The 18,577-nt window shown below is 42.5% G+C and overlaps 1 protein-coding gene across 1 annotated transcript in view; it reads right to left on the bottom strand.

Annotated features, from left to right (window-relative positions):
• Window positions 1–18,577, bottom strand: part of MYOF (myoferlin) — a 157,796-nt gene that overhangs the window by 32,616 nt on the left and 106,603 nt on the right. Inside the window, 11 exon segments of the mRNA XM_017876763.1 lie at window positions 953–1,051; window positions 3,286–3,297; window positions 7,075–7,151; window positions 10,558–10,723; window positions 12,740–12,846; window positions 12,849–12,872; window positions 12,875–12,899; window positions 14,134–14,232; window positions 14,350–14,508; window positions 14,602–14,783; window positions 16,753–16,830. Coding sequence (XP_017732252.1) covers window positions 953–1,051; window positions 3,286–3,297; window positions 7,075–7,151; window positions 10,558–10,723; window positions 12,740–12,846; window positions 12,849–12,872; window positions 12,875–12,899; window positions 14,134–14,232; window positions 14,350–14,508; window positions 14,602–14,783; window positions 16,753–16,830 — 1,028 coding nt within the window.

An 18,577-nucleotide genomic window follows, 5' to 3' on the forward strand; every position in this document is an offset into this window, starting at 1 on the left:
TTCTCTCTCTATCCTGTATGACAGAACAGGGCCTTATTTAAAAGCCAGGGAAAGGAAGGGAAGGGAAGGGAAGGGAAGGGAAGGGAAGGGAAGGGAAGGCAAGGCAAGCAGGCAGGAGGATAATAAGGCAGGCAGGAAGGGAAGAGGGAGTGAGGGAAGATGGAGTATGAGGCTGATCCTTCAGCCCCGTTGGATCATTTTTCTGAATTAATGGTTATTTACATGCTAGTATTTCTTAGGCTACACTGAGAGGTTATGACAATAACATGAAAAGGTGTGGATTTTTGCTTTGATGGGGAAAATTATTTCAATGACCATATATTTCTCATTCTAAAGTTTTTTTTCTCATATACATTGTTCTGAAAACTTTAGCACTGCTTCTACTTGAGTACCCTACAGGCTGAAAATTGAACGAAGAATTAGAAAATTCAAAACATGAACAGAAAGCTCAGAGCTAGTCAGCCATGCCTAGCTCAGTCGCTTGTCTTCCTCCCGTATGCATGTTCTCATGGCTGTGATTTTATGCTGCATACATGTGACAGATTCAACTTTTCAGCTCGTGAAACCAATCCCTGTTCAAAGTACACAATGAAGCATGTTGACATCTTGTGTCATTCTGCAAATAGCACTATGACTTCTGGGTTTCCCTGAGTCAAACTGGATCATCATGGCTTAATTAGCGTGGTGCCAGCCCATTCCCAACTGTCTGCCAGATACCTCCGAGCCCCAACGTGGCAGGCACGTAACCATAACTCAATAGCTGTCCTCAAGTCCCTGGAATCTTGGCAAAGCCAAAACTCGTGCGAGAGGGCTCTCTGGGAAGACAGAGGTTTTCCTGGCCCCTGCTCATTAGCACCCACCCAAGGGACCTTTTAGTCATCCTCTGAGCTCTGCCTGTGGCCAGTTTTAAAGGATGTCGATTCTCCACCCACAGCAGCATAGATCCAGGTACCTTGAGCTTGGAATAGCCTTTCTGAATATACTGTCCGCATTTTTCATGTTCCCCTGAGGAAGCATAAAATTTACTCCACCAGTCCATGATTTCTTCCTCCTAAAGACATGTCAAAATGGAAAAATCTTTAGTGATGTCCTGGACTTCCAATCTATAAAGGAAAATGCATATTTAATAGTTAGGAAATAGGTTCTTCTGACCCTGTTATAGGTGAGATTATATGACTTTTGTTTACATGCATAATAGACAAAGCCTTCACGAATCTTCTACTCGGAAGCTAGAGGTGAAATGACCATTCTTGGTCAATGAAATGTGTTTGGCTACAGTCATACTAGATAATGTTCTTATGTCCTTTAGACACAATCTATTAATTTGTTGGTTTTTACGTTTTTATTCTGTTAACTTGATATTTACATGTACATATAAATTTAAAGAAAACCTCCAATATATGTTTTCTACTATCTCATTTTCTTAGCCCTTTTAGCCAGTAATGGCTTGTAATACAATACTCACTAGCTAAAAATTGGAAAAACTGGTTTTAATAAGTTCCTTCCTTTATGTTACAAGCCATACCCTTAAGTTACAAGCTGTACCGGCTTGGGCAAGTTGTTTAACATCTCTGAGCATCAATTTCTTCATCCACTGAATGGAATAATAATACAATGGACAAAGCATTCACATGCTGCCTTCATCCACCTGCCTCCATGTACCTCCAAAAGTTGTTCTGGAAATCACAGGGGATCTTTAGGAGAAAGAGCTTTGAAAATTATAAAACTTGAAATGAAAGGAAGGGAGGCATGATGGTTCAGTTAGACCAGGGCTCCCGACCTATCCTAGGAGATTCTGGTGCAATCAGTCGGGGGTGAGACCAGGGCATCCAATAAGCTTTCAGAAGTTCCCCAGGAGAGTCCAATGTGGAGACGGTGTTGGGAATCTCCAGTTTCAATGGGTGGTTCTTGGTTGGACAGAAGGGACAGCATGTCAGAGTCACTTGTGGAATATTGTCAAACTATATAGAAGGCCTCTCCCACTCAGATTTATAACAAGAATAGATTCTTATCAGACCCAACCATTGCTTATTTTAACCTACCTTGGAAATAGTAACGCCAAAACAAAAACAAACAAAAAAACACAGAATGTCACCTGCAATAGTGCCTCTTGGGGGAAAGGAAGAAGGGACAAGAAAGGCTACTTCTTTTCATTTTTATTTTTTTGAGATGGAGTCTCACTCTGTTGCCCAGGCTGGAGTGCAGTGGCATGATCTCAGCTCACTGCAAGCTCTGCCTTCTGGGTTCAAGAGATTCTCCTGCCTCAGCCTCCTGAGTAGCTGGGACTACAGGCATGTGCCATCATACCCAGCTACTTTTTGTATTTTCAGTAGAGATGGGGTTTCATCATATTGGCCAGCTGGTCTCAAACTCCTGACCTCGTAATCCGCCCGCCTCGGCCTCCCAAAGTGCTGGGATTATGGGCATGAGCCACCGCGCCCAGCCTTGAAAAGCTACTTCTTATTTGTGTTATATTATATATTATATTATATGCTTCTTATTTATGTGTGTGTGTGTGTGTGATGCGTGTGTGTTACACATACTTACACAGAATTACTTCCCCTTTATGGATCAGCAACCTACCCATGGATTTAGCTCTTTTTTTAAATTTTGACACACAGTCTCGCTCTGTTGCCCAGGCTGGAGTACAGTGGTGCAATCTCAGCTCATTGCATTGCAACCTCCACCTCCTAGGTTCAAGCGATTCTTGTGCCTCAGCCTCCTGAAAAGCTGGGATTACAAGCACCCACCACCACGCCTGGTGAATGTTTGTATTTTCAGTAGAGACAGGGTTTCGTGTGTTGGCCAGGCTGATCTCAAACTCCTAGCCTCAAGTGATCTGCCTGTTTCAGCCTCCCAAAGTGCTGGGATTATAGGAGTGAGCGACTGTGCCTGGCCCCCCTAGATTTAGAAAAAACTATTCCCATAAAAAATCTGGGCAGAAAATACATGAATCTTTTTTTTTTTTTTTGAGATGGAGTTTCAAGCCCAGGCTGAAGTGCAATGGTGTGATCTCAGCTCACCGCAACCTCCGCCTCCCGGGTTCAAGCGATTCTCCTGCCTCAGCCTCCTGAGTAGCTGGGATTACAGGCATGCACTACCATGCCCGGCTAATTTTGTATTTTTAGTAGAGATGGGGTTTCTTTATGTTGGTCAGGCTGGTCTTGAACTCCTGACCTCAGATGATCTGCCCGCCTCGGCCTCCCAAAGTTCTGGGATTACAGGCGTGAGCCACCACGCCCGGTCCATGAATCTTAAATGTGGCAAAATGTATACCATAGTTACCTTTTCTGTCAGCTGCTCATGACCATGTCGGGTCAGGAAGAGGGCGAACCATATAACAGGTCACACAGATATGGAGACCCCAGGAACATGAGGTTTAAAGAGAAAGAAAGAAGGAAAAATTATTATTCATGCATGCCTTATATTATCAACATTTTGATGAGTTATTTAAATTATTTAAATTTTTCTAAGTCAAGATGAGCCCACAGCTGAACCCACCTTACTGGTTTCTTTTCTGAAAATACGCAAAAGGTTACACACAGTATTACAATGAAAGGTTTGGAAATAGCCCCTTCTCTGCCCCGCCGTCTCATGTTTTCGATGGAGTTAGACATTTCACAGCTCACACAGGAGCAGGGTATGGAGCTGCTCATCCCCCTGCTCCAGACCTTACATTCCGTTTAGTTCCTCAAATATATCTCCAAACTTGGTGTAATTCTCCTCCCCACAAAAAACTGTCCTGTCACAAGATATGTTTGACTGCAATGTTATCGCGTAGGTACCCCCTCCGCCATGCCTATGTTACAGCACCAAATAAATACTCATCCATCAAAGCTGCTCTAATATGAGGATGTGAAGTTTCCCATTGGCCAAATCCTTTCACGTGATTTTTTTCATAGAGAACCCACCCTGATCTAGGGCCCATCCAGGAGATGAGAGAATGAACTGGGAAGTGGGGCCTGAATGTGGTCCTGGTATCTTTTGGGGCATTAGCCAAGCTGGTCCTCAGTGGCAGTTTGAAGACATGCTGCCTAGACCCTTTTCTGAGATCCTAACTTTATGTTCATCCTAAAGGGTCTTCCTCCAGCTGCCATCATGTGAGAGGCCATGGGGCTGCTTCCGTAGGTGCCCCTTGGTATTTTCTGGATTGATTTTTGTTCAGCACAATGGAATTGCCAAGAGAGGCAGAGGGACAGATAGGCAATTCTTTCTATTAGATTCATATCAAAGCAAGATTTAAGGGTTAGATCATCACAGCTGAATTGAGATTTTGGAGAGAGTGATTTTATTTCCAAAGTACTCTTACATTCTCAATGGTTCCCGAAATCAGATTTTTAGAATGCGTTTGTTCACAATTCAAACCATTTCAAGGAAAATAACAGTTCATGATTTAAAAGACTTTTTTTTTTTTTAGACTAAGTTTTACTCTTGTTGCCCAGGCTAGAGTGCAATGGCATGATCTTGGCTCCCTGCAACCTCTGCCTCCCAGGTTCAAGTGATTCTCCTGCCTCAACTTCCCAAGTAGCTGGGATTACAGGTGCCCACCACCACGCCCGGCTAATTTTTTGTATTTTTAGTAGAGACAGGGTTTCACCATGTTGGCCAGGCTGGTCACAAACTCCTGACCTCAGGTGATCCAGCCTCCCAGAGTGCTGGAATTACAGGCATGAGCCACCATGTCCAGCCTAAAAGGCATTATTTAAGACAAGTTGCTGATTTTAAACTTTAGCATTAGTATGGGATAATTTATTCATGCCTACATGATCATTAGTTCATGTGGAAAGGTAATAGAAGCAACTGATGTGACTTGCTTTATTATATCTAATAATAAACTTGCAATGGGAATCAAATAATTAAATGGCACAGAAGATTCTTCTTTTTTTTTTTTTATTATACTTTAAGTTCTAGGGTACATGTGCATAACGTGCAGGTTTGTTACATATGTATATTTGTGCCATGTTGGTGTGCTGCACAGATTCTTCTTTTAGGCTTAAAACAATCACGTTTGTTTAAAGATCACTTTTCACTCCAAAATCTACTAATAGAAAGAGTTGTAAGAATAATTCAAGTCTTTAGGCCAAGGTCCCACAGCCCCAGGCAGCCTCATGCATTTGTTTACCATACATACATGCACTGTCGCTGGAGAAGCCATTTTGCTGAGTGCTGTTGACATACTGCTTAAGCACTGGAATTGGAAGGTAATTGTTGAGATGGCCATGTACGCATGTCCATGTTATTTGGCTAGCACTTGACCAATTTTCCCCAAAGACTTATTTCTCACTTTTCTTGTGATAGTGCTCAGTCCATTTGTTAAGAATTCCCATGGACATCACAGAGTAATGCCATGAGTTTCCGGAGTGTGACACTGTCACTCAAAGACACAGCCTCCAGCTCCCAGCAACAGCATAGTTATTTTTAAGGCATTCCCTCCATTTACCCAGACACAAGGCCTGGATTAAGTGGTAATACATGTGCATTACATGTACATTACATATACATGTAATACAGGACATCCGCAAGCTTGTTATTGGCTCTTTCAAAGTACAACTTTGTTTATTTGACATTGTACAGATGTGCCATGTTTGTACAGATGTGCCATGTCTACTTTGATGAACAAGTGGACTCAGATTTTTAGAGATTTCAACCAGCCTTTCTTATCAACACAGCGTACCTCAACTAGATATTAGGAGAGCAGGTGGATTAAAGCAATTTACAATACAGTGGGAATGACTGATACTACCATCCCCAATCCTGCTATGTTGCAATGTTTAATTCTATGATGTAAACTGAACTTTCATAAAGTGTTGCTACAGTAACATAGTCACATTTCCTAACTATGCTTAAGAAATGAATGAAAATACTGGCATAGATTTTGACTTTATTCTTCTCCTGTTCCTCAGTTGTACTTAGGGCTACTGAGTACACTGAAGGCATGTAATAAGAATTGACTGACGATAAGAGATGGCAAACCTGGAGGCAGATTATACAGCAAGATCTTAAACTGTCTTTTTCTAGAGTAGTTGTAAAAATCTACAGAAAAGATCTTAAGTATATTAACTTCTGCCAGGGCTACTAGGCATATTATTAGGGATATTTGGGGTGGTTTACAAAGTGATCACAGTAGTTTTGGCCTATGGGATTGGAAATTTGATATTGTCATTTGTGACTACGTAGGATTCCCAGAAGTAGAATCAAACACACTCCTGCACAGTGCTGGCTGTGGAGACTATATTTTATACGGTCCAGTTGTTAGTGAGTTTAATGCAGTGGGAAGGAAGTAGATTTTTTTAAAGGCACTGTTTATGGACATAACATATTAAAGTGCAATCATGTGCATTTTTGGGCCAGTTTGCACATTAAAACACGCTGTGAATGTTCATCATAGATGCCAAGAGAAACAGGGAGATATTTGGTGTTTTCTTTTTTTCTGGGCTGAGACTTTTTCCCCCATTCCTTCATGTAGAAGTGGCTGGAATAGTTAATTTTAAAATAGGGCCCTGAGTGAATATTTCAACCAATTTCTTCACTTCAAAACGACAGTGAATATAAAAACCTGGGTGTCCCATATACTGATAAATACAGTCATTAGAAATTTTGAAACACTTCTGCTTTATGTAGGGGGAAGAATCTGGCGTGTTGCATGTTATCTCTGATCTGAATGTTGCAATGCTATAAATTTGCTTCTGACACTTCGCTTTCTAGCAAATGATCTTTCTCAGACTGTCTACACCTGTGGTTCTCAGACGTGCCCGCATATTAAAATCATTCGAGGAGATTTAAAAACATACTGATGTCTAGGTCCCTCTCCCTCTTGGGAGGTGGGGCCTGGGCATGGGTTTTATTTTAAGTATTCTGAGTGACGTATTAGTGAGGGTTGAGGACTACTAGTCTATACAGTGTCATAACTGTTGATGAGCGCAAGATTTAGACTCTTGTCTGTACTCAGTCTTCAATAAATGGATTGGCTGATGATTATAATTGCAACAAATTGTTGTTTGACTGAATTCACCAAATGCTTAGACATCTGGAAGATAAAACTGACAGCATCCAATGATGAGCTCTGAAGCCTACCTTAGAAGCCAGTAATGGTTTGGTGTCTTCCATTTCGATAACGATGTCCCGGCATGGTGGGGCAGACAGAAGGGAGGCTGCAAGACAAATACTTTTTTAATTTAAGATACTTAGAGAAATATAGTGGCGAACATTCTACTCCAAGTTCAAGTTTGACAGCTATAGGGTGGATGGTAGAGTTTATTCTTGGATGAGACTTATGGAATAGGGAGGGCAACTCCTGAATGTAGAAAATAACCCAACAATCCATCACATTTCCCCAAATATAATATGGTTTTAGACATTTTCTAGGGGATATGTCCATACTGTTTTGTTTTAGATAATTAGTCCAGTGCCTATACAGAAAGTGCTCAGAAAAGAATTGTGTCAATATATGTCTTTAGAGGGTGCAGGAGTAGGGGTGGGGAGCTATTTTTTATTTCAATAGCTTTTGGGGTACAAGAGGCTTTTGGTTACACAGATGAATTATATAGTGGAGAATTCTGAGATTGTAGTGCACCTGTCACCTGAGTAGTGTACATTGTGCCCAATATGCAGCTTTTATCCCCTCCCCTTCTGAGTCTCCAATGTCCATTATACCACTGTGTATGCCTTTGTGTTCCCATAGCTTAGCTCCTACTTATAAGTGAGAACATACAGACAGCCTACATCTGAAGGAGTCTTCTTTTCTTGAAATTTGTTCCTAAAACACAGAAAATAAATAAGAGAAAAATAAGAAAAAGAAGGGAAAGGAGGGGTGAGAGGCTAGGGGAAGGATAGCATTAGGAGAAATATCTAATGTGGATGACAGGTTGATGGGTGCAGCAAACCACTGTGGCACGTTCTGCACATGTATCCCAGAACTTAAATCAAAAAAAAAAAAGAAGAAGAGAAAGGAAAGGAAAAGAAAAGCAGGGTGGATTGTTTTATATTTCAAGTCTGAGGTTGCACTGGCTTATTCAGCCCTTATTCTCAACAGCGTATATAGAGGGAGAAGACATGTGCCCTGACTTTATATACAATTCCCAAACTATCTGTGACTCAGGATTTGGGGGTTAGAGCATGGACTCAGTAGTCGTCCCTGGGCTTACTACATTTGATTCAGCTAAAGCGGGGGTACCAAAGCCTCACCCTGGGGTGGGGATAGGATGAGAGGTACATCTCCATTTATTGAAGAAGCATCGAACAGGAAGACATTTAACAGGAGGCCAGAACCCAGACAGAACAAACTCTGCCAAGCCAATAGAACTTTCTGTTTAACCCACTCTGGCAAGTGACATACAGGACATAAAGGAGGAGAGGCAAGAAACCTTTTTTGGTACTTACCATGTGCTGGGCACTGAGCTAAACACTTTACTTACATGATCTCATTTCATACCTCAATAATCCTGTAGAATATGTGCCATTTTCCCCGTTTTAAAAATTTTAAAACAAACTGAAGCTAAGAGCAAGCAAGTCACTTGCTTCAGGTGAAACAATTAGTGGCAAGTTGGGGAGTAAGTAACCCAGGTCTGGCTGACTCCAAAGCTTGTGTTTTAACCACCACACCAGAGCCTGGAGTAACCATCAGGGGGATACTGGGGAGGAGGGGAGACTGACATTTCCTGAGCATCTGTGATCTATCAGTTACTGTGTGAGGTAGTTTTAGATCTATGTGGCATCCCTAGACCTGTAAGCAGTCTCTACACTTCCAAGATAGTCTCCCCTGCAGATCCTGACAACTGCAACAGTACAGAACAAGACAACCAGAGGGCAGGGACACAGGAACACACTGAACCCAAGTTCTTTCCTAGAGGATCAGTTCTCCACTTCACCCTCCTCATGAAAATAAAGCCCAAGGGACAGGAGAATGGTATTCTGTGCACTTCCAACATGAGGCCATTAACCTCTCATTGGTTTTATGAAAGGACCAGATTTTCCTTTTCTGGGGCTCTCTGAAACCTTGACCACACTCTACATTGATTACGTAGAATCACTAGCCAGGCTATGTCTGCCCTGGACCTAGCCCACCCCTGAGCAATAGACACAAACAGATCCACGTAAGTGATTCTAGGGCCAGAGAAAGTGTGTAGCATTTGTACCCTCTGGATGATTTCATGTATTTGGACCAAAAAACCTTCTCTCATGAAAACAGTAAGAAAAAAAAAAAAGCCAGGAAAGTGGTTTCTCTCCATTTAGTAACCTTAAAATGAAACAATTTCTGCAATAACAACAATCCTTGTTGTTATAAAAAATGCTGCTATTTTAGGCACCATCAATTCAGCATAAAATGTTTTACATGGGACATTTCTTGATAAGCACATGTAGAGTTTTGCTTAAATGTGACTGGATTTTCTCCCTCTTCTCTGAATCAGGGATCCAGGATGCTCACACCTACATAGCAGATGAGTTTCAGAGGCTCTGTAAAATCAATACCAACCCTTATGAAAGTTTTAATAGAACCAGTTAGTGACACAGCTGCTTAAATAGAAGACATCTGCTTCAGTCTTGAAGCCACCAAAGATCAGCTGAATGAGGCTGTTCCAGCCCTCCCACGGTGTTTAATTTATGAGGCCAGGGGCCCTGGGATCTCTTGCACTGATGCAATATAGCCCCCAGCCCCTAACACAGTCCCTAGCACATGGTAAGCTAAAAGCAAGTAACTATTGAATGGGTAATTGCAAAATGCTGTATCACTAGCTATCATTTATTATGGAAATCTAAAGTAAGTATTATGCCCTGCTCTGTCATTTACATATTAATGATATGTGATAATGAGGTAGGCCAACAGATGGAAAGCAATCTGAAATAAAATCTCCTCCTCTCTCAATCGTCATGGGGTCAGGGGGCTTCCTGTTTTCCCCATCAAGGTATTTATCACACTGGACTGCAACTGCACACTTCCTCGTTTGCCTTCCCTGCTGGACTCTTGCTTTGTGAGAGGGGAACATGGCTGTCTTGGTCCCCACTGTCCCCAGATATCTAGAAAAGCACGTGGCAGTCAATGAGTGCTTCCTAACCATTCAGCAAAAGGTGGAGGAAATGACTTCATCCCCATCACTGATGTGGGAACAGCTCTCCCTGCTTTGCTAGCTGCTTGTTGAAAAGTAAATAGGGTTAGATCGCAGACTGCTGTGTTATGCACATGTACCCTAGAACTTAAAGTATAATAATAAATAAATAAATAAATAAATAAATAAAAAGAAAAGTAAATAGGGAATATTCATGAGCACTTAACACTTCCTCAAAAGAAGTCTTACATTCACCCAGGAGCAGGACGCTTCAGAGAGGAATCCCTGGAGCACACCACCCACCCCTAAAACGAGGCTGAGATTCCAGCCCAGTTCTACCACTTACAAATGATAGAACCTCAGGAAAGTGACATAACACACTGCAACTCACACAGTTTGCTCATCTGTAAAATGTAGCCAATGAATCCAGGACTTACCTTGAGAACGTTTGTAAAGAGTACATCAGAGTTATGCATGAAAAGCCCCTAGACTTCCGCACAGACTTGCACGTTACCTTTGAGCTGTGGGACGATGTCCTCTTTCCCTGCATATGGGTCGCAGCGAAAGCGGTCCAGGCGCTCGATGGTGCACTGGCCGACAACAGGCTTCCGCCCAAACTGCCTGTGGTCGATGACCTTGATCACCAGCGGGGGCATGTACAATTCCTCCTTGGGCAAGAACTGGGGGTCATAAAGGTAGGTTTCATTTCTCTTTACAAGACCAGACAAGGGCAGCTTTGAAAAAAATTCCCCTGACGGACCAGTCCAGATTCTCTCTGCCACATAGCCCAGAGGACTCACAATAGTTACTCATGTGCTAGGCAAGGAGCTCAGTGCTTAAGAGTGTGAGCTGTCAGCCAGACTGCCTGGGTCAAATCCTGGCACTGCCACCATGAACCACCTGGCTAACCCTTCCATGCCCCCATTATTTCATGAGTAATAGTAAAATTGTTGAATTCTATGTGAAGAGTACTTAGAATAGTACCTGGCCCATGCTGCGTCCTGTAAGTGTGGAATCACTGACCCATGCTCGTTACTCTGTCACTGCCCTGTACTCTTCCCTGTGCTCTGCTTCCTGGGAGGGGACATGTGCAAGGCTAACAAGCCCAGGGCTTTGGTCATCTACTAGCCAAGTTCTGAGCAGACTTTAGAAATGGTCAAGACAAAACTGAACTTCGAAGGGAAATAACTGTGGCTGAGACTCTTTTCGCCCTGGAAATTCCATGCAGAAATGGATTGCTACTTTTTCCTCGACTCCCCCAGCTCCCTCTCATGGAGTTTGGTGGCTTTGGTGACAATGCCTGATTGGGGAATCATGAGCTGACCTGGGGGCCCATTTGGTATGTGGTTCAGGTGAACTTCTATCTCTGGCTTCACACAGGAGTAGAAGCTGGGGTCACCTGAGTGGTTTTTCTCTTCTCTGCTGACCAAGGCTAGATTCTAGACTAGAACTTGGAAGGTGGGGGAGGTGTGGGGAGTAGACAAGGATAGGGGAGTGGCCCAGGGGCAACCACTTTGGGACCCTGGCTGGAAGCATCCTGGCAACTCACTGTCACATGATAGGGAGGAAAACATGGGCTTTGGGGTTGGAGGGACCTATGTGCAAACTCTGGCCACTCACTTGCTAGCGATGTCCCCTTGTGTAAATTCATTACCTCTTGGTTTTCCCCAAAGTGGGCATAAGAGAGGTGAAAATGTTCACCCCGCAGGATTAAAGACGAGGTGTACTGAGTAAGAATGCACCAAGCCCTGCGCTGCAGCTGTCACTGTAGTTAGGACACAGTCACTGCGATATAGAAGGCATGGCCTAACACTATGACACTGGATAAATCATTTCCCCTCTTTAGGCCTCAGTTTCCTCCTCTGTAAAATGAGAGCACATGACCCTAGAGTTCAAGAGCACTGTATTGGAGACATCAAGGTCAGGAAAACAACTCAGGTAGGGAAAGGAATGGGATTGTTCTAGGTCTTCCAACACTTCAAGGTAAGGAACTGTCTTTATTTCACCTATTTATATAATAGAGTAAAAAAGAAATTGTTTTTTGTAAAAGTTAAGAAATTAACTTATTTAAAAATGGAAAGACTAGGTGACCTCTTCCTGCCCAAGGTATTATGGGGTCTGTGATGCTGTGAACTGGATCCGATGTTCTCACATCTTTAACAACCAGAGGATAGCCTCAATGGACCAAAAAAGGTGCCATCCCAGGGGCACCTGGAGGTGGGGCACAGTTACGGGCTGCCAGGGTCATGGCCCTATCACCCCATACACCTTCCCCCACAGCCGCCCCTTCCTCAGACAGTCCTTATCCGGAGGGTTCTGGTGCATGCACAGCTGTGGCGTAGGGGAAGGGGATGGTATATCTGGTCCATGCATGACTGGGGGTTAATATTCTGCCTTCACGGGGTTGACCAACAGCCTGTAATAGATAGCCGAATAGATGGAAAGTTTACCAGATAAATAAATAAATATTGCTCACAGATATTTCTGTGCCACTGGAGTTGCTTTGAAGCTTTAAGAAAGCATTGCCACAGTGCGAGAATTTAAGGGGAAAAAAGTCATTGACAAGCTGAATATAAGGCAGGGTTTTTGTATTTGTCAGATTTTGGAAATAAACTCTGTGTGTTTGCATGTGTGTGTGAGGCACATACTTTCATATTTCAACGCACATGGGTGATTACAGAAAATCGATACTGTACCACTTTCATGAAGAGAACAGAACTTAGAAAGTTGGGTGTCTTCTTAAGGTTTTTGATCACCACTGATTCCACCCTTTCTCCTCCACACTCCACAACAAGACTGGGGATGTGATAGAAGCCATCTGGAAGTTTTCATATTTCTTAAGCCCCAAGCTAGAATCTAAGAAAACAATTTAAAGAGAGGAGAAGGTAACCCAGCACTTTAAAAATAACACTCAAAAGTAAAAATTCTGTCTTAATTACTGGCAAAGTCTTCACGATTAATTTGAACATTATCCTTGTAAGCTTGTAGGTCATGCAAAGAAAGTGGTTTTGCCCCTTTCTTTCTCCTGCCTGAGCCCCTAAAAAAGCAATGCAGTTAAGAGTATAGGAATCAAATCCTGGCTGTGCCATCTAGTAGCTGTGTCAGCGCTGACAAGGTAACTCACCTCTCTATGTCTCATCTACAAACAAGACTGATTGTATTATCTGTCATGGGGTTATTCTGATGATCACCTATAAACTTGTTTTTTCTTTTTTGAGACAGAGTCTCACTCTGTCACCCAGGCTGGAGTGCAATAGTACGAACTAGACTCACTGCAACCTCTACCCTACCCTGAGTTCAAGTGATTTTCGTGTCTCAGCCTCCCAAGTAGCTGGGATTACAGGTGTGTGCCACCATGCCTAGCTAATTTTTGTATTTTTAGTAGAGGCAGGGTTTCACCATGTTGGCCAGGCTGGCCTCGAACTCCTGACTTCAAGGCTGCCTGCCTTGGCCTCCCAAAGTGCTGGAATTACAGGCAGGAGCCACTGCATCCAGCCCACCTGTAAACTTCTTAACACGGTGTCTGACATGCAAGCATTTCGAAGTGATAGCTTCAGCCTTTGAGAACTCTTAGCAAGACAGCCAGAAAAGGGAAATGTTGGGTGTTAACAGCTGCTTGACTAGACAGGGGAAAGTCTTGAGAGTGGGCCAGACACTGTCTATCAAGCCACCTGGTTGAGGTCATCAGCTTGTATCTGACATGTCAACATTGCTAACATTGCTCACTGCTCCCATTCAACTTCCATCTCTGCCTCCCTGCCATGCCCCCATCTCTTGGCATATACACTGTCATTCCTTTCTGGTCCATCTTCCCTCTCCCAGTTCTCCAGTTGACATGAAAAACTCAGAAACCTGCTGGCTCCCAGTAAATGCGGAGTTTAGATGCCCTCAGGAATGTTAGAATTGACCTCTCCTGGTTGCCTCAGCAAGCCTTCTACTCCCATGAATATCTCCAGTTTTTGGACAAGTTGTAAAGGAAGTTGGAGATAGCAAGAAAATACGCAGCAGGATTCTATTTTCTATACAGAAGATTCCTGCTCTGCAGTCACATCTGTTTGATTTGATGAGTAACATGTGAGGAGCAGCATACCTCAATGGCAGTGAGCTGGACCACAGGCCTGATCCCCTGGGGGACCATGTATAGATTTGGCGCCCTTTGAGGGGGAAGAATGGGAAGGTTGGAGCCATCCTGTGAAACAAACATGGGTATGTCAATGGCTCGCTTTAGTTCGAGCAAACAGTGCCTAGAATTAACACGCACTTTAAGCAGTTGACAGAATACATGAGGAAGAACACAGCGATGTACCTTGCCCCTCAGAATCAGCTCTGCAGTTACAAGAACTTCCCCGCAGGCTTTGTCTCCATTCATTACTGGGTGCCACAGAAGTTTGGGTGTGATGTCCATTTCTGAGTTCAGTTTCACCAGAGGAGAGAAAATGCTTCGTCCTAAAAATTCATCTTTGCCCTAGAGAAACAAAGTGATCCTTAAATTCCCCAACATTCATCCCTTCAAATCTCCATCATCCCCAAGTTATCTTAGAAATTCTAAATGACCTACCACTTGGTCATTGTCAAAAAGTTCCATGATAACTTTGGGTGGATTCTGCAGAACTGTTTGGGGTTCCCCATAGATTTCAACTTCATCAAATATAATTGTTTGGTCCCATGTGGGATTCAGGGTTGAACGGATGATCTCAGTGGTTTTGCTCCGATGGAGGAAACAGACGTGAGCATATGGATCTAAAACAGAAAAAGAGAATAACAATGGGGTCATGGTTAAAATCTAACTCCCCAGAACCACTCACTGCAACCATATTCTTTTCCTCTGGATATAATGACAGTGGGCTCTCACCACCTGCCTGGAGACAGGGTTTCTAGGGAGCAGGGAGTTCCCCATGGAAGGTTCTGGCACTGCAGCAGAGGCACCTGAAGCGAGACCCTGATGTGTACTGAGAGGTCTGTCTTTGGAGTATGTTCCCACCAAGGTTAATGGGGCCCACAGTTTTTCTCTGCAAGAGTACTGCACTCATGGTTGAGTGAGGCTCTGCAGTCAGATACACCTGGGGTCAACACCCACCCTTCACCCCTGCTGCATAACTTTGAGGGAAAAAATAATCTTCCTAAACGTTGATCCCTTCCACCATGCAATGAAAGTAATATCTGCTTCACAGTGTTGAGAGGACGAAATGATATAAGGAAGGTTAGCTACTTGGGACAGAGCCTGTCCTATAGGAAGTATTTGATAAATGCTAGTTTTTATTATAGTTGTTTCTAATGTTGATGGTAATCCATTCATTCAGCACATATTTATTGAGTTCCAGGTCTCAAGAGTACAACAGTAACAGGAAAAGCTCAGATGCTCATAGAGTTTACAATCTGTGACAGCAGAAAACTTTGTCTCACTACACTTAAGAACGGAGAGAAAGCAATATTATGTATGGAGAAATAATCCATGTTCTCCTTTATGTTAAATAATTTCATCAAACCTTTTTGCAGTTGCCTGGGGCTGACCTATCTGAAAATAACACAGTATCTACCCTGAAACTCTTGTATAAGCCAAAAGTGCTTGGTTTCTAGCAGGGGAGCCATCATATGAACCCTTTGCTTTTGCCCTGATGATAATTCTTCCATCTCCAAAACTGCAAGGAATGTGCTTAGAGTTTTAGGAAGCTTTAGTCAAGAATTTTGGAAAGTTTTTTTCTTTTTTTAACTTTCAGTGATAGAGTGCCCCCTGGTGGAAAATATTTGAAAATGTCTTCGAAGACCCTGTTGGAGATGCATATCGCAGGGATAACCTTGAATCTGGTCAAATTTGTAAGAAAAGGAAACCATTCACAAATATTGGTAAATATTAGTGCTTGGAACACGCTTCAAAATTGATGCGCGCACATGAGATTGTCAGTCAAATGCTCTAACACACTTCCTGTTTGGAAGAAAAAGTGCAGTTCGCAGCCAGCACTCATTTCTCGGGGCAAACGGGAAATGGGTTAAGAGGTGTTTTCATAGAAGGCCCAGGGAAACTCTGCTGGGCTTTGAGTCCCGAAGTGGAATGCTCCCCAGATAGCCTGAACTATCCATGGTTCAGCAGCAAGGACTCAAATCCCCAGACAGGCGTGTTCTCCCCTCCTCCCCCGTCCCTTGCCAATAGCCTTCCTCTCAGAGCCAGTCCAAAGCAACAAAAGCAGCTGGGTGTCAGTGCAAGAGATGACAAAGCCTCATGGTTTTATGTTATTGAGAATGTGGGGAGCAGGCAGAGGAGGAGGTTAAAATGTACTCCAAACTGCTCAAAGCCTGGTGCTGTAGGCAAATGGGCACACCTGTCATCTTTTTGATACCTTGAGAGAGCCTACAAAAAACTTAAAGGATCTTAACTTACCAATCAACCCGAGGGTCCAGGGATGAAAACACAGCCATGTACATAAACAGAGATGAGAAATCACTTTCTCAGTGCTTCTTATTACTTAATCAATTAATATCTATTAGTATCAAAAGTACCTTCTGTGTATCACTAGCACCCAGCAATGGTGTCTAAAGCATTCAGTGATGATTTAGCTAATCACTGAGCAGTTTGCTTCAAGCATGCAAAAATAACCTCAACATGTAAAGGGTTTTTGTTGTTAGAAATGACAAGAAGCATTCACCTGAAACACAGAAGCAAGACAGCATGCTATGTAATCATGCGTAGCATGGAGATTTTTTTTTCCTTTACCTGAAAAGCTATCCTTGTCTAAAGCCAGGAGGTTTCTGGCTTGATAGACATAGCAGCGCAGATGGTAGATGTAGACTCCTAAAAAAACAGGATGAAGATTACTTACAAGAAACATAACACTGTAAACTGCTATTTTACTGGAATATTTGGAAAAAATACATGTTTCTGATAAATGGGTCATTTGACTCTATTATAGTTCCCCACAATAAAGAGCACACAGAATAGTGATGATGTGGCCTCCCAAAGTAGTTCTATTTCCTGTAAAATGAAACTTATTTTTTAGGCTGGGTGCGGTGGCTCATGCCTGTAATCCCAGCATTTTGGGAGGCTGAGGCAGGCGGCCTGTTTGAGGCCAGGAGTTAGGAGACCAGCCTGGTCAATATGGCAAAACCTTGTCTGTACTAAAAATACAAAAATTAGCTGGCATGGTGGTGCACGTCTGTAATCCTAGCTACTCGGGAGGCTGAGGCACAAGAATCACTTGAACCCTGGAGACGGAGGTTTCAGTGAGTTGAGATCACACCACTGCATTCCAGCCTGGGCAACAGAGTGAGACTCAGTCTTAAAAACAAAAATCCTATTTTAAAGAAATACTATAGTAAGCTCAATGCAAAGTGTATCAATCAGGAAAACATTACCTCTGTTATAAACTAACTAAATTTAGGGTACTACTTATTATCACAGACCTTTACAATGAAACTGGGTCTCCAGCAGTTATAGAAATAGGGTTTTCTATACTACTTCAGCATCAGATCTGGGAAACAATTATCATCTAAAAGATTCTTTGACATTTCAAAATATTCATACTCCTTTTATTATTATATTCTCTCTGTCTCCGTCTCTCTATCACACACACATTCACTCTCTTTCTCTTTCCTTCTCTCTCTCTTTGTGAGATAGCGGAGCATTATGATTCCGTGCACAGATTCTACCTGGTTCAAATCTCTCTAGTGCTCATAAGCCCTAAGACTTTGGGCAAGTAATTTAATCTTCCTGTACCTTGGTTCCTTCTTCTGTATAATGGGGACAATAGTAACACCTACCTTATAGGGTTGTTGAGGATTAAAAAGTTGTAATATGTACAGTTCCTAGCCCATTCTAAGACCTATATAAGCATTTGCTAATATTATTGTAGAGCAGGTCTGTCTCATTCCAAAAATCCTGAAGGTTATTATTGAAACCAACCATTATTTAATTTTTTGTGCCTTTTTTCCTAGTTAAAAATTTCAACTTTGGAGGGCTTACTAGACAGAATAAGCACATATGAGATAGACTGTTAAAATCAGTGATTTGACCACCCTTCACCTTATATATGATATGGTTTTCAACTGCATTTTTAAAAACCCATTTCATCAAGGATGAAAATGAAAGTCACGTTTGCATGAAGAGGTTTTAAAAATCATATTTGGTGATTTGAAGAGTTTCCTTAAGATAAAATTTACAGAAGTGGAATTCACAAAGTCATGTTTAAAATTCACTGCTGGCCAGGTGTGGTGGCTCACGCCTATAATCCCAGCACTTTGAGAGGCCAAGATGGGTCTTGAGAGGTCAGGAGGTCAAGACCAGCCTGGCTAACATGGAGAAGATGCAAAAATACAAAAAATTAGCTGGGCATGGTGACGTGTGCCTGTAGTCCCAGCTACTCAGGAGGCTGAGGCAGAAGAAACGCTTGAACCTGGGAGGTTGCAGCGAGCTGATATCGCACCACTGCACTCCAGCCCGGGTGATAGGGCCAGACTCAGTCTCAAAAAATAAATAAATAAGTAAGTAAATAAATAAATAAATAAATAAATAAATAAATAAATAAATAAAATTAAAATAAAAA

Source organism: Rhinopithecus bieti, unplaced genomic scaffold, assembly GCF_001698545.2.
Source record: "Rhinopithecus bieti isolate Rb0 unplaced genomic scaffold, ASM169854v2 scaffold_9383, whole genome shotgun sequence".
Taxonomy (NCBI): domain Eukaryota; kingdom Metazoa; phylum Chordata; class Mammalia; order Primates; family Cercopithecidae; genus Rhinopithecus; species Rhinopithecus bieti.